Source organism: Rissa tridactyla, chromosome 4 (genome assembly GCF_028500815.1).
Source record: "Rissa tridactyla isolate bRisTri1 chromosome 4, bRisTri1.patW.cur.20221130, whole genome shotgun sequence".
NCBI classification, from domain to species: Eukaryota; Metazoa; Chordata; class Aves; order Charadriiformes; family Laridae; genus Rissa; species Rissa tridactyla.
The window spans coordinates 44,357,727-44,381,034 of record NC_071469.1 but is presented as its reverse complement, the minus strand read 5'-3'; the positions used below and the strand labels follow the sequence as shown (position 1 = coordinate 44,381,034).

Here is a 23,308-nt window from a genome sequence, read left to right as displayed (position 1 = left end):
TCAAAACCAACACAGCTCCCAGCTCGCTGGAACAGGATTAAAAAGGGACATCAAAGACTGTTGTATCTTCAGTAGGTCACAACAGATCAAAACTGCTGAGGGAAGGGAATCCTTTAGCTTCCCTGCTCTCCCGATATATTGTCTACAAGCAGGAAGTTACCCATTCCCTGAACATTCCTTGAACTTATTGGTTAATTATTGTTACCAGTCAACACAGCTCCCCTTTGCGCATTCCCACGCAAAATAATATCAACAGTCATCACGGTCAACTTGGTGGAATAAATTTTTGCTATAGGCTATGTTAGTTCACAACCCTGTGAAGGGTTGTGTCTGCATACGTGGCATGTTTCCTCCATGTGCCAGCTGCAATTATGTAGCTTGATGAAATGCATTTTTCATTAGGTCACAAAAAACCCTTGGCAACATCAGCATCTTTCAGCCATAGTTGAAGGCAGTGCTTTATTACGACATCTCCTTGGAGGGCTAAGCTACAAACCAGACTGTCCACCAGGACTGAGGCTCTGGGACTGTCACTCCCACAGTGCCTGTGGCCAAAAAGCTCTTGTTTTCATGAATAACATTTGGCATCCACATCAGAGACAGCCCTCTCAGGAGGGAGGGATCATGGCTCGGTTTGTACCCTGCAATCCATCCCTGAGACATTCCTTTATCCATGATGCTCACAGCAAATATTTGGTATGCTCTTATGCTCTTTGCAGAGATAACAGCAGTTTTGTTTTCCTGGAACAAGGAATATACTGTGAGTCTGGAGCATATTACTGAAATATCTGAATATGTGGAGCAAGGCAGAAAATTTTCATTTTGCAAACAAGCCTTTATTGTCCGGTACTGTATACATGAAATATTTGCATGGAAATAACATTTCTCCAGAGCTGGAGGTGGCATGAATTTATGGCCCAAAACTGTCTTTATTTTTTCATACCAGGGATTTCAGGTTCAAATGGAGGCAATTCCCAGGATGATATGCAGACCACATAGCACCGTATTTCTGATTAAGACTAGTGAAACTACCATAGAATAAAAAAAACCCAGCAGAAGTTCATATTCATTCGAAACCTAGAGTTCTAAATGGCAATATTTATGCTCTGATCTTTAGGCTTGCAACATTAGGCTACAGTTGCACAAAAAGGCAAGGTTTGGTTTGACATCATAAATAACAAAAGCGTTGGTAAAAGTAGTTGTGAACCAATTTGTAAAGATAATTTGTAATTGTTCCTTGCCAAGATGAAAATCCTCAGAGTGTCATTTTGAACCAAGACAAACACATTACTTGACTGTAAATGAAACCTGTTATTTTCAGTTTGGGTTCCCTGGGCTGAGGTAGGCGGTCGATTAAAAAGAAGCTATGTTTCAAAACAAAGATGTTTTGTAAAATATTAACATGAAATGTTTCAACTTACCCAAGCATTTTCCCTGGTTTATTTTAGCCCCAGATTATGACATCCAGTTGATAGATCTTTTTTCACTGAGTAGACTCTGTTCAAAATGTTCCCAGTTGTCATTAGGAAACTAAACATTTTAATAAAAAAGTGTATTTTCAATTTGACTTGCTCCTGGAATGCACAGGTTGTTATGGATTTATAATTTTTACAGCTCACTCTCAGCAATTCCAACAGTTCAGAAAGGAAAATTTCCATAAAAGAGAAAATGAAGAAAGTAAAAATGCAAACCCACAACAAATGTTGTTGGTTGTTTTGTGCTAGATCCCATGGAGGGTCTGTTCAGATTGTTTTAAAATGGCCTTAGTTGTTGCAGACTACTAAATCACACCTGCTTATCTGCACAGTCTGAACAGGCAGAACTAAGCAAATAAGCATTTTTGTTGATGAGCATATGTCCTAAATTGTTTAAACAAATTACATTGAATAAAAACCCAAAGATTTCATTGTCTAGTGGAAGTAAAATATTTTCATTTCAAGCACTTGTTCTTTTTAATTTAAAAAAGGGAGTTTAATATGAGAAGTAACTCAACTGGGAAAAAAAATCCCAGGGTGTTTAATTTTGAAAGCTTCAAAACAAAACATTGACTTTTTGCATACTGTCTCAACACAGAACATTCCAAACTGACATAAATTCAGAGAAAATTTTGATGTGCCCAAATTACACTTTTCGCTGCAAAAAAATTCTTGCATGAAAAATCTTACACCACTTCCTCCTAAGTTGGTCTGTCCCATCTATGTATGATTCATTCACAGCCCAAGATAGCCCCGTAGGTGGACACGATTCACAGGGCTGGCTGTGTGCACACACTTGTCCCTGTTACATTTACAACCTCTTCAGCTGCTCTTCAAGACACTTGCAAAATAGAGTTGACCCAGGGATCCAACGGCAGCTTCCAGTCATGTCTCAGGTTTTCTTCATTTTCCAGGGTTGATGCACGTTGTGTTCCACGAAGAAGAACTGTAGGGAGCAGAAGTTTATAGCCCTTTCCTATGGCCTGTAGGTGTGTTGGCTGGGTTGTATTACTGTAGCGCTGTGGTGGTAAAAAATTATTTTCCTATATGTCACACATTATAATAAGTTAGGCTTAAAATGACACTATTTTTAAAATCTAACAAGGATTTTAGGTAAAGACTGTTCTACAGACAACCTTAATTTAGGGAACAAAGCATACGTAAAACACTTCCCAGGCAATGTCTTTGCCTATAGAGGCCACTTCTTGGGAATGGAAAAAAGCCCAACAAAACACTGATCCACCTGGGTAGTTTCTTTCTATAGTGCAGAACGGCCAGTGTTCAAAAAGCTATGTCCCTTCATGCTCTGTGTCCTAGAGCATGAAAAACTCCTCTGAGAAGGTACGGGCAGCTGGATGGGCGATTAGCACATGTTTTGCCTTCTCCTTTGCATCGCTATCTGCAAGGCCTGCATAATCATCTGCGAGTTGTTCAGGATGTTGTATTCACTGAGGTTCAGCAGCCGCCGGTAATTCTCATCAGTATACCTGACTGAGAACATGCAGTAGGGGGAAAAGCGACTGGTCAAATCAAGTTGTCCTCCCTCCATCTCTGAGCAGCAGCGCTTGACGCCTGGAGAGAAAGAGAAGTTGCCGCTGTGACATGGCGTTTATCCCAGTCAGTGACAAGCTGTCCACAGCAGCCCAAAGAGGGTGACTTTTCTCCAGAAGAAAATTCATAGGGTTTAAATGCATGAATAACACAGGTCAGGTATCCCCACTCCCCATCACTGCCTGAATTGATGAGGGCAGAAGGGAGAAATGAGGGTTGGCATTGTAATGGTCACCTACAGCTTACTAGTAAACAGCTGTCTCATTAAAGCCATGGATTAGTCAAGGAGATCAGCCTGAAAGGGCACGCCGATAGCCACTGCTGGTGCAATGCAGGTCTTATCCTGAGCAGTTGGGACCTCTACAAACCCTGGCTGAGGGAGGGGAGTTGCTAGTAACAGAATAGAATTTAATCGAGAAAGGAGTAATAAAACATATGGATACTTAAAATTCCTGCAACCAGGAATACAGTCTCAGGGCACCTGCCACCAGGATCCATCTCTGCCTTTCCATTTCTTGTGTCTCCCAAAGCCCACAAAAGCAGAGTTTTAGACTTTATCTCCCTGCTACCGAGGAACAAAGCAAATACATCCTAGTAACTGGAAGTAAAGGAGAGGAATACAAAGCAGGTGGCCTGGCAGAAAAGGAATGACAGGCCCCGAGCAAAGTACGGAGAGCAAAATGACCCCTGGGCTGATGCTGTACCAAAAGGAGACATACTGCTCTTGATATTGCAGGATTTCAGCCTGAAAGCCAGGTTCTTCCTCCCCCATCATTCATACATGACACTATGCCTCCTCAAGTGCAGAATGAAATTTCTGGACAACAGACAATATAGGTGGGGAAAAATAATCTCTGTGAGCTATAATTTCCCAGAAAAAAACAAATCTTTTATGGTTAGCTAGCAACACTTTCTGTTACAAATGTGAGAGAGATGAAGATAAACACCATCCAGAAGACAAAGGTTGTGTCTGCCCTCTTAGGGCCACAAAGATGGCATGAATGAACACACTAGCTTTGGCAGGGATGGGGAAAACAGGTTTAATTAGCTAAAGTGCTCCCCCATGAACCCATCCAGCAAAGATAGCCAGCAGCAGAGAAAGTGGCTCCACCTGAGTCAGGGAAGCAGGTAGTGGTGTCTTTTGATTAATGCTTTGCTGCTACTTATAACTTACCAGGTGCTTTGTACTCCCGGAAGGTATCATTCACAAGGGGAAGAAAAATCACGATTGGACATCCTGGCAAATCTGAATCTTGGAAGACGTAGCACTCTTTCAGATTTTTCTTATCTTCATCAGTCAAAGAAATTTTGGGGAATGGGATTTTCTGCTCTGAGTAGTATTTGCACGCTTTATCTAGAGACTGGAGTATCACAGAAATGGTCAGCATTGGAATTCAATTTGGTTCTCTTAAAGCCCCCAAACTGTTATCTAGTATTAAGGTTTAGTGACTGAGATCCATAACTCTACACAGAATTACCATACATAGTAACCAGAATACTAATCACAAGCTGTAAACACAATTTCAGAGTTAGAGAATTCATGCAGGACACTGCTTTTTAAAAAATGGAAGCAATTTGCAGTTTTGGGTAAAGCATATAGTTTTAGTAATTGAAAAAGCCTGTGTTTAATATATTATATAGTATTAATTAGAAAAGAAAACCACAGCAAGAAAACATTTAAGGCATCTTATTATGTGCTTGGAAGCCAGGAGATAAGAAAGTTAAGTTTGAATGGGCAATTATGTCTCTGCCTGTGCAAGCATTATGGCACACTGTTAACTGAGATTGATATTTTACTGAGAAAGTCCGAAGTACTAGGCTATACTGTACCTTTTCCCTGAAATGTGTAATACAATATCATGTCCTACTATGTACTGTGTTATTTACTCTGCACTATCCAATAGCGGACACTATCAAATAGGAAACAGTTTCTACTAAAGTGCTTAAAACTGCTGCAGCCTTTCTTCATAAAATTAACCTAGAAAATGTATGAGGTTGAAATGAAACTTCATTACATATAAGTCTTATGCATCATATGGCTTATTAACTGTAGCACGGCTGTTCTCATTCACAAAAAATAATTCCACTTAAGCGGGCCAAGATTATTAATAGCAATTTTCTAACAAACCTCAGCCTCTGAGATATAAAGAACCAAACTTCTTCTCTGCAAGGCCTTACAGAGAGCTAGTTAACTTTATCTCCATGAAACTGTAGTTTCTGCATTGAATTTTCCTAGTAGCATCTTATTTGTCAGCCCAGAAATGATCCGCCCATGACTATCCACTTAACCCCTTTTATGTTCTGACTTAAGTCAGGAGAAATCACTTCCTCATCTTTACGTATATTCCTGTGCAGGGTCTGGAAACCTGCTTGATTCAGCATAAAGCAGAAGAGGCTCTTCCCATAGTTCTGGAAGAGAGTGTGCTGATGTCCTCTTGAATAATTCAACATGTTCATAAACCAGCAAGACAGATTCCAGGAGTGTCAGGAAGAAATAGGAACAATATTAATCATTACAGTGAAAAACGCAGGGGAATGCAATAGTTAAAAACTGAACAGATGAAATAGCCAGCAGTTCTAGGAGCTACAGGCTAGACCTTTACAAGCAAAAGGAGAGACAACACATGGAAACAAGATCCTCCTCACCGATGTATGTGACCCAGTAGTATAACTTAAATATATGATGACATCCACTTCCCTCTGTGGCCTTAAAAGTGGTGCACTGCTGGTATTGATGAAAAATCCAGCGTCTATCATGCCCAGTTGATCAGGATTTTGTATCAGCTGGTTGGGACGTGAGTCTAACACAGTGTCTGAAAGGAAAATATTTCTTGGAATAAGAAATGATCTGTAGGTATTTTGACTGGAAAAAGAAATGCAAGCTGGAAATGACGGTCCCAGAGGCCTGGTTTAATTAATTGCCACACTACTGGATTGTCGAACAGGTGTGGGAGGGACTGCAAAATGCCACCTAAGTTCCTGTTCTGAAAAATCTTCTATGTTGAGATTCCAAGCAATCTATTCCAGGAACTTGTCATACTCATTAGTGCCAGCAAGCTATTTCTAATATTTAACCTAATCCCCTTGCTTCATTTCAATAATTGTTTCATCTTTTATCCATCATTGATTCAGAGAATGAAATGTTCCCATCCATTTTTACTTTTGGATTTATGCCTCCCGTCAGTCCAGTCTTCTATGGACTACAAAGCCCCATTCCTTTCCAGCTTTCCCTCGTAGGTCATATTTCCTGGGGTATTCCAGTTGCATCTGAAGTTAGATGCACAGTCCTGCCAAATTCAGCTTTCTCTCATGTTCACCCTGCTCTCTACTACTTTAAATTCTGAGCTGGATGACAGGGATGGGGAGCAGAATGAACCCTCCATAATCCAAGGGGAAATGGTTAGTGACCTGCGACATCACTTAGATGCACACAAGTCTGTGGGGCTGGACGGGATCCACCCAAGGATACTGAGGAAGCAAGCCACTTTCCATCATTTATCAACAGTCCTGGATAACCGGGGAGGTTTGAGTTGGTTGGAAGATAGTGTGATGCCCATCTACAAGAAGGGCCAGAAGGAGGATCCAGGGAACTACAGGCCTCTCAGTCTGACCTCGGTGCTGGCGAAAGTTATGGAGCAGATCACCTTGAGTGCCATCATGGAGCACATACAGGGCAACCAGGTGATCAGGCCCAGTCAGCATGGGTTTATGAAAGGTGAGTCCTGCTTGACTAACCTGATCTCCTTCTGTGACAAGAAGACCCACGTAGTGGATGAGGGAAAGGCTGTGGGTGTTGTCTACCTAGTCTTCAGTAAAGCCTTTGACGCTGTTTCCCACAGTATTCTGGAGAAACTGGCTGCTCGTGGCTTGGATGGGCATACGCTTCACGGGTTAAAAAAACTGTCTGTATGGCCAGGCCCAAAGAGTTGTGGTGAATGGAGTTAAATCCAGTTGGTGGTCAGTCACAAGCGGTGTTCCACAGGGCTCAATACTGGGGCCTGTTCTCTTTAATATCTTTATATATGACCTGGTTGACAGGATCGAGTGCACCCTCAGTAAGTTCACAGACATCACCAAGTTGGGCAGGAGTGTTAACCTGCTTAAGGGTAGGAAGGCTCTACAGAGGGATCTGGACAGGCTGGATTGATGGGCCAAAGCCAATGGTATGAGGTTCAACCAGGCCAAGTGCCCGATCCTGCACTTGGGTCACAACAACCCCATTCAGCGCCACAGTCTTGGGGAAGGGTGGCTGGAAAGCTGCCTGGTGGAAGAGCACCTGCGGCTGTTGGATGACAGCCAGGTGAATATGAGCCGGCAGTGTATCCAGGTGACCTAGAAGGCCAATAGCATCCTGGCGCGTATCAGAAATAGTGTGGCCAGCAGAACTAGGGAAGTGATCACCCCCTGTACTCAGCACTGGTGAGGCGACACCTTGAGTACTGCGTTCAGTTTTGGGCCCGTCACTACAGGAAAGACATTGGGGTGCTGGAGCGTGTTCCGAGAAGGGCAATGAAGCTGGTGAGGGGTCCAGAGCACAAGACTTATGAGGAGCATCTGAGGGAACTGGGTTGTTTAGTCTGGAGAACGGGAGGCTGGGGGAAGAACTTATCACCCTACAACTACCTGAAAGGAGGCTGTAGTGAGGTGGGGAATGTTCTCTTTTCCCAAGTAACAAGCGATAGGACAAGAAGAAATGTCCTCAAGTTGTGCCAGGTGAGGTTTAGGATGGATATTAGGAAAAATTTCTTCACAGAAAAGGTTGTCAAGCATTGGAACAGGCTGCCCAGGGAAGTGGTTGAGTCGCCATCCCTGGAGATATTTAAAAGACATTTAGATGTAGTGCTGAGGGACATGGTTTAGTAGTAACTTGGCAGTGCAAGGTTAATGGTTGGACTTGATGATCCTAAAGGTCTCTTCCAACCATAACGATTCTATGATTCTATGATTCTAAATTCAGTTCTGTCAGCTGCAAGCCTACCCTCTTGGTCTAGACAACAGAGACTGCAGCTAAAGCACATAAATACATGCTTATATTTGAAAACAGGATGAAATACCTGGCAACACTGAGGTTTTAGTCTCTTCTCTGTTCAGAAAAGAAATGTTCTTTCAGGATTTTTTTTTCCCCTGTCAAGCCTGGCAAGATTCTTTCCTAAATTCCCCACCCCAAAACCACCTGAAAATGATGCCTGTTAAATATTAGTTCCCATTACCTTTCCATCGACAGAAGTGCTCATTCTCCAGGTAGTTGTTGTGCAGCTGGTAGCCCTTCAGGAAATTGTGGTGCTGGGCAACAGAGAAGCGGTCAGTCAACGCTCCCCGAAGGGCACTGGACAGAGGGCCAGGAGGAGTGTACATGCGAGTTCTCAGCTCGTGGGGTCTTGTAGGCAATACCGGGTCTTCATCTAGAGGAGGGAAGAAAAACTGGTGAACTGTCTGTTAATTGATGTTCATTTCTTGTTGTCCTGGTGTGTAGGAGATATCGGGGTTTGTTCTGGGATGATTCAGTAAACACATGAAAACTATTCTGAAGGAGAGGACTGACTGCTAGATAAAGCTCTGTTGATGATCTTAAGCTTTGCCCTGAAGACAATTCAGCAGAAGCAGTCTTTAGTCCTGGAAAAGGGACACCTTAAAGGAACTAAGCACTTCAGAGAATGTCCCATGAGAAAGTTACATATCCTCATAGGAAGATATCATGAAACAGTCAAGGATGGAGAAAATGGGGCTGAAGCACATGCTCACATTCAGTCAGATGGGCAACAACAGGGCACCACGGAGCCTATTGCAACAGTGACAGCTTCTGCCTGATAATCACCCATGGCTACGTGAGCATATGCTTAATCAGTAGAATCAGAGCAACCCAGGAAAACCTGGGGCATACATTCATATTTAGAAACTACAGGTAGTTTTCAGGGTGACTACATGGCAGCATACGTGGGTGAAAAGTAGAAATGGTACAAGGTGTGGTTTCTTGAAATCACAACCTGCTTTGCCAGACCAAGTGGCTGACAGTGCAGCAGGAGAGACCTGGTGGTTTCCGTGATTGCACAGATGTATTTTTTATTTTCGGGATGTCTGTAATTACAGTTACTATCATACTAAATAATTTAGCAATAAAACCATGGTTTCTGTATTGCTTCAGAAAATAACCTCTGGGCCTCATTTATCTTTGTGCCAGGGTGAATCCACTGCAGTAATTACTGTACTGAGTAATAAAATAAAACCCAGGAAATATTGATTAGCCAATTGATATTCAGGTTTATTCTTTGCACAGGCAGTAAAAATAACTTTAGTCTCTGCCACTGGTTCTTGATTCCATATGAAAGAGTGAGAATGGGCAATGCCAAAACAGTTCCTGAGAAATGTGTGACCCCTCTAAAGCTTCCTCTTAAGGACAGAGCCTTTTATTCAGTAAGATTTTAGTAAGTCTGGTAATTACAGCAACATGTCCCTGATTACCCTATTCCTCTTAGTCTTTACAATGGAAGGGGAAGTCACTATCTCTTAGGAGGATCCTATGATGCTGGCTTCAGCATAGTTGATGGGATGATGCCAAAAGGCATCCAGAAGACTAAGTGACCATAAATGAAAGGCTTAATGATTTCTCACCAACTTCTTCTATTCTGTCTTGTGTCCATCTCTTCCAGAAGTCCTCTGAACTGTGGGACAGTCCCCATATTTGTAAGAGGTTCACAGAAAATATACTGCTCCACATACCTGTAAAGGGAAATAGTGAACACAAGAACACATTCTAACAAGAAATTGCCCTTTTCCTTCCATTTTGACCTCCTGGATTAATTATTGAATGGGCTTAATTCAAATATTTCTAAACTCTTGGGCTCTTAAATTCCTTTTTACTTTCTATGGCAACGGTTCAAGTCATGCAGCCACCAGTTCTGCACCTAACCTACCACACGGCTTTGCCACACAGTAAAGAGAGAAGAATAGGAGAGAAGTAAAGGAGAAAAACCCACTCACTTGAGAAGCGAAATGAGAGCTTAGATAATGCAGACTTCACAAAAACTTCCTTTCCACCCCTGTCTTCCTTACTCCAGCTTCTCTTTTTCTGCATGCACTCTCATCAGCTTTCACACATCCTGAATTGTTTCACAGTGGGATGAACTGGCTCTTCAGCCATTCGGTTTGTAAAACATGTCACACCACGGCATGTAAAGGCTCACAGACACAGTGGGCTCCTGCTCCACTGTACACTCTCTTTTCCATCCAGGATTGCCCCTCTCTGCCTCCCCTCAGGGCCACTGGTGGCTTTACTGACAAAACACAATGCCACCATCTCAGCTGCCTTTGTAAATTTAAATATTTGTTGTAATTCGTCTATCACAATTGAACGCCTTAATTTTCAGTGGGGCACAGAAACCAGTGCAGAATACGCAGCATGTAGAAAATAGATTTCCCAGTAGTGGACCAGGTAAAAAGGGCCAGCCCAAGAGGTAGTCTTTTAAAGATGCTCCTTGGGATTACAGACTATTTAATATCACAACATGTTTACTGAAACCAAGGAGCTTCTAAGCAGCACAAGTGTAAGAAGAGATGACTGAAACTGAACTTGCACTGCTCTTTGTTCACTTGCCAGTGATTCTGGCTCCAGGGATACTATTAGTTTTACAGACAACCCATCAGTACAAGTCAGGGACTGACCAGAGAGATTCAGAGACCCTTTGCTTCTGGTCTCATTTTTCCACTTGGGCAGCCTGCATCTTTAGTAGATGTGATTCTCTACACGGGGTTGAAGTTAAACCTCGCAATGGAAGCACAGCTGCAGGTTTCCTGATGTCTCAAAATTTTCATAAGTTGGAGTGCATTCAGAGAGGAATCGGAAGAATCACCAAGGAAGTGAGAACTATTCCTTACAATGAAAGAATTAAGTAGCTTTATCTATTCCATCTATAAGACACAATGTTAAAAAGTTTGTGCATACCAAGACAGTGACAAGAAACAGAAAAAAGATGTGGGATTTTTTACTGTATTCTTTTGGACAGACTACCACACACCCCCATTTCCTGGCAGGTGGTATCACAGGAGCGTTCAGTATGTTAGACGGGAAATATCCACCCTCTGCTTAACAGCGTTGCACCCCTCCAAAGTGCCTTTGTCCCAGGACAACACAATACGTCACCTTGAAGGTAGCAGATCCGGGATTCGGGGAGCTTTTTTAGCAAGCGTCCCATGAAGAACTCGCTTCCGAAATGCTCTGTGCGAACGAACGTGCCGTACTTCAGCAGTCCCACCTCGTAGGGAGTGAACTCCACCCACTCTGCAATACAGCCACAACCGGACACTTAGAGGGCTCGCAGGCTCTCAGCCGGGTGTGGAGATGGGGGCAGCGAGGGCGTAAACTGGCCCGACCTCTGTTTGCTACGCTGTCTTTGCAAAACCTTGCTTGTAAACGCCCACCTGCGGGGCCAGGCATCTAAGCAATGGCACTGTGGCAATGGGGAGCCAGGGGCAGGTACGTGGCTCGTGGTGGTGCTGCCGGTGGCACAAGGCACGAGCCAGGAGCACAGCAAGCTCTTACACAGCCTGTGTGCACGCACGAGCCCAGGGTTCTCTAGTGTGCAGGAGGTTTCGCTCTGCCCTTCTATATACCACATCTAGGTCAAAGTACTTCCACTGTTACCAATACAGTTAACTGCCCTTGAATAATTTATGTACAAGGACAGGTACACATCTCTTGAGAAAGTTTGCTGATGATACAAAACTGGGAGGGGTGGCTGACACACCAGAAGGCTGTGTCACCATACAGAGGGACCTAGACAGGCTGGAGAGTTGGGCAAAGAGGAACCTTATGAAATTCAACAAGGGCAAGTGTAGGGTGCTGCACCTGGGGAGGAATAACCCCATGCACCAGTACAGTTTGGGGGCTGGCCTGCTGGAGAGCAGCTTGGTGGAAAGAGACCTGGGAGTCCTGGTGGACAACAGGATGACCATGAGCCAGCAATGTGCCCTTGTGGCCAAAAAGGCCAATGGCATCCTGGGGTGCATCAAGAAGAGAGTGGCCAGCAGGCCAAGGGAGGTCATCCTCCCCCTCTACTCTGCCCTGGTGAGGCCGCACTTGCAGTATTGTGTCCAGTTCTGGGCTCCCCGGTTCAAGAAGGACAAGGAACTGCTGGAGAGGGTGCAGCAAAGGGCTACCAAGATGATTAGGGGACATCTTTCTTATGAAGAAAGGCTGAGGGATTTGGGTCTTTTTGAAGGATTTGGGCCTGCAAAAAAGACAACTGAGGGGGGGGATCTTATCAATGCTTATAAACACTTAAAGGGTGGGTGTCAGGAGGATGGGGCCAGGCTCTTTTCAGTGGTGCCCAGTGACAGGACAAGAGGTAACAGGCAAAAACTTGAGCATAGGAAGTTCCACATAAACATGAGGAGGAACTTCTTTACTTTGAGGGTGGCAGAGCACTGGAACAGGCTGCCCAACGAGGTGGTGGAGTCTCTGGAGACATTCAAAACCCGCCTGGATGCGTTCCTGTGCAACCTGCTCTAGGTGACCCTGCTCTGGCAGGGGGGTTGGACTAGGTGATCTCCAGAGTCCCTTCCAACCCCTACCATTCTGTGATTCTGTAAGAGGCAAATTGTACTCTTTATGTGTGGTACTAAGGAAAATAGAACTAGTCCTTGACTGTCTCAGATGTCCTTTCCAAGTGAAGTGCAGTCATCTGGTATAACTGCAGTGTGAGCAAAGACTGGAACAGAAAGGTCATGGACCATAATTTCCTTTTCGTTCAGAAGTGGTTCATTTTTTCACCTCAACCATAAAAAAATTTATCTGAATTTCTTCTCCACCCCTTCTCCTCCTCCAGCTGCCTCTCATGGAAAAAAATAACCAAAACAATGAGCAAAGCAAAAGATTCAGTTGGGCGTATGTTGGATGATTTCCCAAACTTTACAATAACTATGTGGTCTTTCTTCATATTGAAACTATAACTGGGCATAGACAAAAAGCAGTATTTAATTCTCAGACAATTCCAATACTTCTTATTCTAGATGGATCAGATAATATTTCAAAAATGGCCTTTCTGGCAAGATTTTGACTGTGTATGTCTAGACAGTGAAACGCTGATCTCAAAAAGCTCTTGCATTAAAATCGTAAGGCATGGAGGCGATAATTATTTCTCCAAAAAGCAACTAACACACCAGGACTGTTTTCTCCAAGTGCTACCAAGCAGAGAAGAGTGAATTACAGGAATTCAGCTGCCAGTTTTAGCCCCACAGGATCTGAAACATCATCCTTACCTTTGAAATCATTGGTGCTGTAGTTGTCCCGGACACAAACCGACACATAGATGGGCAGTGGGTTCTGGCCATCACACAGTGCTTCTTGCTGGTCCGAAAGTTTGTGGGAGTCTTTCTGGTTTTGAAGAAAAACAGTTATGTGAGAAGAGATGGAAGCGATGCATGGTAAATTCGGTGGCCCCAGCACTGGAGGAATTGGGTGGCTCTGCCCCTGGCATGCAGGACATGCCATGGCAGGTCCATTGCACAGAGCACTTCAGGCCACCCACCTGCCAGTGGCAGACCAGCCTCCCAGGATCCACCTGACTTTGTGCACAGGTTCACAAAAGATGAGGGGAGGGAAAACTATTTCTGCATAGATTTCTGTATGTACTAGAAAGTACTGCCCTAGTAAGTAGGAGAAGGGGCGGGCTGCCCTTTAGGATGAGGAGTGCAGTGAGCAGTCCTTGCTCTCCTGGGGCTGAAGGAAGCCCTTGAGCAAGTCAGTGTTGTGTTTTCTTTCTAAGTACGCAACAGCTATTGCAGCCCCAGCCTTGCAAGGGGACTGGAATTTGGCAGCAAATTATTTGCTTCCCACCCAGCTTCTATTCTGGAAAAGAATATTCTCATTGAAGTGGTTTGTAAAAAACATAAAATCTCATGAACTGCTGACAAATTACAGGACAGGTAGTTCTGGCAGATTAGGGAGAGGTTAGCAGTTACATAGCAATAGTCAGCACTGATCAAAGGGAAAGATGCTTAGCTAGATTGTAAGGGGGACCTCATCTAGCTGAGTTAAAACAGAGGCAGCTATTCATCTTATACTTTTGTTTAATAGATAGTATTCCTCTCTGTATGTATTTATTTTCCATTTACATATACATAATACTATGTACGTACATATATAAAAATAAATAAATAAAACCAGATGAACGGCTGAATGGCTGCAGCATTTCTGCCCCCTCTGGAGCACACTTCTGTTCAATCCTCAACCACTCATCCCTTCCCACTTCCCAAGTGCCAAAGCACACATCCTTGAACTGTGGTCCAGTTGGAGAGAAGAGGGAGTGGATTGCTGTATTGTAGGGATAGAAACAACTTCAAATAATAGAAAAGAAATTAGTTATTGCTTGTAAAAATTAATATCACTTAAACCAGCTACTGTCTGAGCAGTCCTTCTCAGCAAAAGTAAAATATGCACTTGCCTCCAGTGTACCTGCAAATCAAGTTACCTGCCAGTGGATTCAAATCACCAAGCACTCTAGGCATTTCATGCTTACTTCGGATAGTTTTCACACAGTTGAGATTACTCTGCTTTGCATCTTGAACTCTTTTTCCATGCGCAATCTGCACCTTAGGCAGACTGCCCGAGATTGCTTCCACTTCTATTTAAATACCAGCCAGAGTTCAAATGACTGCATCCCCAACCTAGTTTATTAACATATAGGATGTGTTTCTACCTAGGCAGTCTATTAAAGGAAATCAAAAAACCTGAGAGTTTTGTTGACATGGAGAACTCCACTCTGTTTTGAGGTACGTTCACCAAAATGATGGGCTAGTTGCCTCTCCATTCACTAAGAGAAAAAGCCATGGTTCTCTAAGAAATGGAATATACATCATACCCCATCATTAAGTAAGTACTCAATCATGAGCCCCCAGAGATCTATAAATGATGTCCTGTATCCCTCTTCTTTCCGCTGACAAAGCTGCTTATTGTAGTACTTCATGCGATCCATAGAGAAACAGCCCATCTTGCATTTGGTTGCTTGTTTCTGGGCTTCGCCAATATGCGAGTCTAGGTCCTTCTGCGACCAGTAGGCATCTCTGTATAAATTGGCCATGGTCCTGGAGAAAGATAAAACAGACAGCAAAAGTCAAAAGGAGCAAAAAAAGACTTGAAATTTTGTGCCTTTCGGGACAGAGTTTTACATTTAGGGATTCACTTCTGTTCATACATACTCTGGTTTTGCTGCTCCAGCCAGCAGAGTGAACACTCCAGAGTTTCTATGACTGTTTTAAAGATGGCCCTGAAGGATAATCTTTTTTTTATGTTCTTGACTTTTTTTTTTTATACAGAACTGGCAACAGCTTAAAGGATAAAATTGCCAGGTGTAAACATACGTACACTTCTGAAGCACAAATTATGCAAAAAATTATAATAAATTTTCTTTGCTTGTTTTCTAGAACCATAAATCAGTTCACACTAGCTGCTCTCTCTTGGCTTTGTATCACTTAGTGTTAATCTTATACTATCACTGTGCTTTATTTTAACACCATCCTGTATTTTACCAGACTTCCCTATGTGGGACCATCAGATGTTGGGCAGTTGTAGGTCTTGTGAGCAGGGAATAAAGCTGCTCCCGGGGCACTCAGTCTTTTTCCCAACTGACAGGTTGCAAGGGTTAGTGTGCACTGTCCTGCAGTTTCCTCTGCGTGACCAGTTGGAAAGCAGAGACAGTCTCAGAAGTTACTGGGAACAACGACGACTGGGACATCAATAGAGAGAGGAAGAGGTGTGATGCTATAGGCAGTCTTACATCCAAACTACTTACTTAGAAACCATTTTGACAATATGTAATTGTCATATACATATTAAACTGCTGCTAATGTGGAATTGAAAAGCACAGTAAAGAATTGCTAATAAAAAATCAGTGCATCAGGTCAAGCTAATATTTAATGTCCTGTTACTAAGAAGCAGCTTGTTTCTATGATGTTTGAAGAAAATCTCCTGATCTTGTCTGCTTTTAGAAGCTCCTCTCTACAGCAGCATCACCCTCAAAAGGCCTGGTCAAGCCTCCTGGCCAAGCTGGCTTACCATGTGGTGCCGGACAACCCACTGATGTATGTTACACAGTCCAGGAGATTTAATTTCTTGAGTCCCATGAGGCTGCCGTATAGTCCTGTCATTGACTTCAGTCCTCCACCTGTTGTGATGATAGCCACCACGGGGACCTGTTGGGCAGAGGAGGACAGGACGTTCACACCAACAGCATTCAACATGGCATCCTGGACTGCCATGGGGTCTGGCCACCACATCCAGACCAGTTTCTGATCTCAGAGCCCAGGTTCCATTTTGGAAGGAAAGGCTCCAAAACCAAGCAGTGATGGCTACTGCTGCTTTCCTTTGGATAAATGTGGGTTCAGAGATTAACCCAAACTGGAGTTCTTGTCCATCTCTGGGGCAAATAGGGGCACAAATGAACAAGAAGAAACCCTTCTGTGGAGGCAACAATGTTCTCTACATTTTTCTCTACATTTTTCCACTCTTTCTCTACATTTCCCACTCCTTTGACACTTTTTTCTTATTTCACACATCTACTACTACTGTATGAAAATCCACATGCGAACCCCATGAAGAAATACACTCAATTCACAGCCAGTGTTGTTAAGCTACTTGCATCAATCCTGTTATTCTTCAGTATCATGAAGTTACTTTCAAATAACTTATATTTATTTTAAAGAATTTCAAAACTACAAGAAAGGGAACATATTATAAGAAGCACTCAAAGATATTTATCCTAAACTTTCACAAAAGATGAAATTTGAACAAGGGAAGAAATCTTTGCTATGTAATGTATTTAATATGCACACAGCATTTCTGAAGCAAGCCAGTTACAGCATGGGATGGCAGGGATGAACACACCTTGAATCTGACAAATTCCAAATTGACAGTCATGAAGGATGCAATTACTGCAACTAGTGTATCTTGCAATAACAAACCTTGCCAGGAGAAGCAAATGTACTTAAGACACCTGGACAAGCTGGTACCTGCACAACAAATACATGTGGCCCATTTTGCTGACCACTCATCTTGAAGAGTATGTGAAGGCACTAGAAATTCAAGATCTACGCCCCCCAACACACACGTACTTCATGATCCTGCAGATCCTGTTGCAGGTGAAAAACATTTTTCAGGGCACTTGCTACATATCTCTTTCTTTTCCCCAGGAACGTCATCTCCTCTGAACATAAGTCAAACCCAAAGCGCATGTCCAGGTCTTGGTGGCATGAACAATTACTAAAATAAAAACAGGCACATATTTTACATATTAACACACCCATATCAATCTTATGACTTTGATCAAAGATAATCCACGCTTCCCTTCAAACAGGGTGATGCAATGTGACAGGAGCAAGAGAGAATATTCTAACTATTTTTAAATGTAAGAAAATTATTTCAATTAGTAAGCTTAACCAGTGGCATTATACCCAGTTATTACTAATTGATAACGAAACGATGTATAATATTTACAAATGAAACAAAATATTTAAATGAATATTCTAAAACGAAAAGAATTACAAGTTTAGAAGATCTGTGCAAATGGTCAAAAGTGAGTGTATTAATTCCCATTTCATGGGCTATTTTCTCATTCTAAATCTAAATTAAAACTCAATGTTCAGATGTTGGCATTTCCAACGTGAAGGGAAATTCTTGATTTGAGCAACTCAAGTTGGAACGCATCCCCCTCTAGCGGTGAGCATCGCTGGGGAGGAAAGCCATCCACCTGCCTGCCAGGCACCGTGTCCGTGTAACCCTACTCACTGGAGGGATGACCCTGGTGCCATCCAGGCCCTGGGTGGGTGGAGATGGGTCACTGAATTTAGTGGGGCAGGATTTCACGCCTGCAGCTCCAATCCGTCGGCACTTGTACAAACTGTCTCACAGGTCAATGCTGGCAGTTATATTTCACATCAACCTTGACTCAAAAATTGTAAAGCATAATATTCCTCAGAGGAGGATTTCATTTGCATCAGTTTTGAAATTTAATAAGTCATTGCTTAAAATTCTACTGTTGCAGCTTATGTCCTGGGGCATTTTTGCTTTTCATCTCACCGACCTCCTTCCTGTCTCTTCCCGCCTTGTGCCTACAAGACATCGATGGGCAAGAGATCTGGTGTGGTGTCTTCAGGCCAGAGCTACCGGTGGACTCTCTGGCTGGCCAGGTAGACCTGGCCAGGCATTGTAAAATGGCAGGGTTTTGCTTTTTCTTTCAGTGACAGAATTTCTCTCTTCTTCTGAGTCCATAATTTCAATGAAAACAGTAATGAAATTTATTGACGAGATTTCTCCACCATCAGATTTGGAAAAAATCGGCCAAATGATTACAAATGTATTTGTAAATTAAGACACGCAAGGGAGTTAGGTGGAGCTGCAAATGCCAGTTTCCATTGTAAATCAAGATATAAACAAACTACTTTTGAAGTTCTCTGGATGTAAAATAAATAAATGGGAAGCACTTTTCCTGTTCTGGAATAACACTGGTTTTCCTGTTGTCATTGATCACTTGCCTGTCTGAAATTAATGATAGAAAAATCTGTTTGAATTCAAAATTAAGTTATTTTTCCCTTTTATTTCCTAGTCAGGTGCACACACACACACAAAAAGATCAGTTTACCCTGTTCTGTATGTTACATATGGTTATGGATAACATGAAACATCTTAATGTTTACTGGTGGGTATTAATAAGCATGTCTATAGATGCCAAATCACTAGCCACATTGTCTAACTGAGTTTCTACTCAATATACAGTATAACTGGACTTAACAGAATAAAAGATTTATTGCTGTAGAGTATTGAAACTTAAGAAAAAAATAAATGTTCATGATTTCTGATTGTTTAATATTTATTCCCATCCATTCTGCTTTTTTAATCAGCTTTGTTCTTTTTGTGAATTTCAGAGACTGACGTTGATCAAAAATAATATTCTGTGGTCAGATAAGGCTAAAATAAATACATGTTTATCAACATTTATTGATTTAAAGCCAAATCTACCTAAGACCCATTATGTATTATATACTGTGTAGGTATTTCATGTTTTATTAAAAGCACATTCTAGTTTTTTGACTGAGGCTGCATGTTTGTGGCATTTCCATGTGGCTAAAACAATATCAAAATCAATAACCCAAGTCTTCAGGAATAGAAGAAGATCTCTTACCAGTTTTGTGCTGTCACATTCAAGTCAAATCTTTTCTCCTGGAAAACAAGAATGTGCACTGTAATTTTTTAATTTTCATTTTAAAATTTCTTTTTTCCCTTTCTGTCTTGAGGTTAGAGCTTTATTTGGACCCCAGCAAGGTCTGGCATTTGCAAAGTTAAATGTCTGAGATCTCAGCATATATTTCCAAAAGCACTCACTTATCCTTGGTGTAACCTCCCTACCCACAGATCCCAAATGCTTCCAGACTGCAGAAACGATTAACCATCTTGGCATAGGGGCTTCCTGAGACTCATGCAGTAGGTCCTATTTCCCGTGGTATTCACAAGCCCTCTGCAGCATTTTGAAATACCATTTTTTGTATGTTTCCCGTTTTTTATGCAGACCTTTATGCAGATCTTTGACATCTTGGCCACCACCTCACAGTGAAGAGACTACAAGTCTGCATTTGCTGCTGCCAAGACTTCATCCTGTCTTCAAATAGTTATTGCAGCCTTCATATTAACTGACAAAAAGTGCTCTGCTTTAATGACCCTGAAATAGGAGGTTGTCCTACTTCTTCGCAACATAACAATTAATGTTTGGACAAGATTGTCCCTAATAATCTGGACATCTATGGATGTTTCTTAAGAGAAACATATTTTTTATAGTAAGGATCCTTTTCTTCTATTAACTTCATTCAAAATTATACAGCACATGCATCTATTTCAAGCAATATTCTCATTAAATTTTTTAAAATCCATACACTACGTCTAATATTTTCAGTATATTTTAATATACTGTCTTTTGAAGCACCTGGTTTACTAAGGGCAGGTTTATTGACTTTTTCCTAGCTTGTGCCCAAGGAGCAACTTTTAGTTTGGACCCTAAGCAAAGGAGGAGTCAGTGGGTAAACAGGGAGAGACATACTGAAGGAATCATTTTTTCTGACATCCTTCTTGGTCTCTGTATCCGCTACTGGCACACAATGGAGACTAATGGAGGGACAACCTTCTGTGGAGAAAACAGTTGGAGAAACAAAGCTCCTCTTTGTTCAAGGTCTGAGAAAAAAATCAGAACATTTCTGATCCTCTTAGCAACCATCTGGGACAATATTATGGGGGCTTACAGGAGGAATTATTTCAGCCTGAGTGACCTTTTATTCCTAAAGGTAGAAGTAATGCTCACCTCTGCAATGGTCGTTTTCCTTCCCATGGTCAGCGAATTCAGCATCACCACTGGGGAGCCTGTCTCTGTACTGTACTTACAGGTCCACTGGGAAAACAAGAAGCTTTAGGACAAAAACAGTAATGGATTTACCCTCTCCCCCTCCTCCCACTGTCTAGAGAGGCACTCATGGTCAGTTCATCATTAAGGCCACATCGAACGTACAGGGTGGTAGCGCCTCTTCTTTGGCAACATGACGTCCAGCGTTGGCTCCGCATACTTGATATAGTGGAACTTTGTGGGACCTGATGGGCTGGCCACTCCGTCAGGGCCCAGTGTGATATCCTGTGTCCCCTCGAAGGAGCCCTTCACAGTGAGGGAAAGCTCTTTCTCTAAAAGAGCAAAAAAAAAGGTTGTGAGAAATGTCACTATAATTTAACCAGGAATTTGTGCTGGCTTGATTAAAAGTGGGGTGCAGGTAGCAGAGCTGTAGGGTTTGGCCCACAGCTTTGTCTAGTGGAAAGCACTCTGAAGGGAGCACTAGCAGCAAAGGGAGAGGAGAAATGGGGAGGCTATTTTCATGGGGACTCTGAAAGCTCTCACTGTTATATACAACGGGGATCTCAACTTAAATGTAGGTCTAATAGACCTTACTGACATATACCTAAGGGAGCACAAAATGCAGTCGTTGAAATCTATAACAACCTGATGTGTTTACCTAGTAGTAACTGCACTAAATACTGTAAATACTACTTATTCCATTAATATATTATATGAAAAGGTCATCTTCTCATCAATAAGCGTGCAGTTATTGGTAAACAGATAACAAAGCAATAACCTTACTTGATTTTTGCTGCTTCTTCTCCGCCACTTCAACTTCCAAGCAGCAAAGTTCACGACACTATGAAAGGCAGAGAACAAGAATTTGTGAGAAAGATCGTCACATCCCAGCACGGTTATGGGAGTTGTGAATCCCTCAGCTTTAGACATGTCTAGTTCCCCAAAGTGCCCAATTCCCTGGCATTTCTGGGTTTTGCCTAGTAGCTGCTGGCTAAGAAAAATGAAAAGCTTTGGAGGGAGCTGTAGAGCATCCTCCAGTGACAGTGACATACAACTGGGTGCAGTAAGGGGAAGATAGAAAGGAAGAAAATCAGGCGCATTTTCAGGATACTAACATAGATACAGAGGGTTAAACTGGGAAAAACATAAATGAAAGATATGTTGCTGAATGACCAAGAGTCAGTAATAGAGACAGTTTTCTGAAGAAGCATTGTTATTAATGTTTTGGGGTTTTTTTAATGGCACTTACCCTTCATTCATATAATGTAATTACAATAGGTCAATGGCTCATCTCCCAGGGAGGAAAAGGCTGGGTAGGTTATCAGCAAATGGCTTCACAGTCTTTTTACCACTCTGCTTTGATAGACAACAGTACATTTTTGGAGGAGTACTGGTACCAGAGGAAAGCTCTGTGTGTGTGTGTTTGTGTGTGAAAATATAGGACAAATGGGAAATAGTGGGATGACACCAACAAATAGGATAATAAAATATCCCATTCTCAAAGTACCTTAAACAGGAAAGGAGGAAGAAAGAGAAAGAACTGGCCTATTGGCTATCTTGTAGCTCATGGTTTCTGTAACCCCGACCCTCCCTTCCCCCTTATATTAAGAAAATACTTGTATAAAATTTCTTGGGAAAAAGACACATACCACCAGGACTCCATTGGTAGCAATAACTTCATGAGGACCAGAACTAGGAAACAAAATGAAAATCAGAGATTTTTTAGATCAAACAAATGGCCACGTATCCTTGAACAGGGTGTTGCAACACCTTGTTGATAAACATACGTGCACACACAAGCTCACGTACACACACTCAGAAAGTCTTCTGAAATGTCCCCAGGTAGACAAATCCAACATTGTGGATAGCAGAGACAATGCTGGGAGTTGAGTCTTTGAAAGCAACTAAACCGCAGAACACGATGAGTGTCTCACTCCAGCAGACACTGCGGTAAAGACGTATGTAAACACATCTGGCACTTTTTTGCAGAAATCCCACAAAGCATGACTTCTAATGCTGTTTTTGTATTTGAGCATTTAATGATTTTTGCATTTTTTAAAGAATCTCTATATCACTTACGCAGCTTCCAATTTGAATTCAACCTCTAGCTCCTCCTTGGCCTGAAAACGAGAACAATAAATTAAATGAAGTAGCTACATAATGCTTTCTCCCTTGTCTAAACCCAGGTCCCTGGTATGCAATATTGAAGTAGTTGGTTGGAACGTACAGACTGTGATAAATATTTCAGACTGGAAAGTCTGAGAAAACATTTCAAAACTGTTTAACGATTCCTTCCTCACCTCCTTCCTTCTACAAGGTACCATCAAAATGACGTATAGTGTTATCTTTTAGTATGAAGGTGCTCCAGAAAGACAGTTTGCAACTTGCTTTGTCTTCTGAATTCTACCTTTTTCTCATATCTATTCCTGGCACTGTCCTGCTATGATTTACTGTCCTTGCTGTTAGCTTGGAAGTTAAAGATACTTTCCACGCATCACTTTAACATAATAAACAGAGACTGGTATTATTGAGTGATTCAGAGTTACAGTTATGCAACCCCCTGTAAGGCAGTGTTGATGTGTATCAGCTAGTTGTGAGTGACCTAGTTTGGGTACCAGAAGCAATCTGCCCACGGTAGCAAGAAGTTGCATACTTCATATGATATTTCACTGATCTCATCCATAAATCTCAAAGGGAATCAAGACACTTTTTTCCCATTTTATAGATGAGAAACTGAGAAACCGAGTAAATCAGTCAGTCAGAGCTCCAGAACCACACTAATTCCAACAGACAAGCAGCAGGCTCGGCCCTAGAGGTATCACTGCAGTGCTGTGCAGAGGACAGTACTGGGATACACACAGGGACAACTTCAGCTTTTCCTTTGGAGTGAAAGTAGATACAATCAAA

At 42.2% G+C, this 23,308-nt stretch overlaps 1 protein-coding gene across 1 annotated transcript in view; it reads right to left on the bottom strand.

Moving 5' to 3' along the window:
* LOC128908251 (uncharacterized) overlaps window positions 1–23,308 on the bottom strand; it is a 58,186-nt gene that overhangs the window by 18,352 nt on the left and 16,526 nt on the right. The window contains exons 6-22 of the mRNA XM_054198055.1: window positions 22,481–22,521; window positions 22,051–22,093; window positions 21,185–21,242; window positions 20,567–20,733; window positions 20,363–20,449; window positions 19,196–19,233; window positions 17,130–17,277; window positions 16,075–16,211; window positions 14,882–15,104; window positions 13,281–13,395; window positions 11,164–11,301; window positions 9,636–9,743; window positions 8,237–8,428; window positions 5,673–5,839; window positions 4,201–4,387; window positions 2,846–3,047; window positions 944–1,028 (exon numbers count right to left, since the gene is read on the bottom strand). Coding sequence (XP_054054030.1) covers window positions 944–1,028; window positions 2,846–3,047; window positions 4,201–4,387; window positions 5,673–5,839; window positions 8,237–8,428; window positions 9,636–9,743; window positions 11,164–11,301; window positions 13,281–13,395; window positions 14,882–15,104; window positions 16,075–16,211; window positions 17,130–17,277; window positions 19,196–19,233; window positions 20,363–20,449; window positions 20,567–20,733; window positions 21,185–21,242; window positions 22,051–22,093; window positions 22,481–22,521 — 2,136 coding nt within the window. The remainder of the gene's footprint in view (window positions 1–943; window positions 1,029–2,845; window positions 3,048–4,200; window positions 4,388–5,672; window positions 5,840–8,236; window positions 8,429–9,635; window positions 9,744–11,163; window positions 11,302–13,280; window positions 13,396–14,881; window positions 15,105–16,074; window positions 16,212–17,129; window positions 17,278–19,195; window positions 19,234–20,362; window positions 20,450–20,566; window positions 20,734–21,184; window positions 21,243–22,050; window positions 22,094–22,480; window positions 22,522–23,308) is intronic.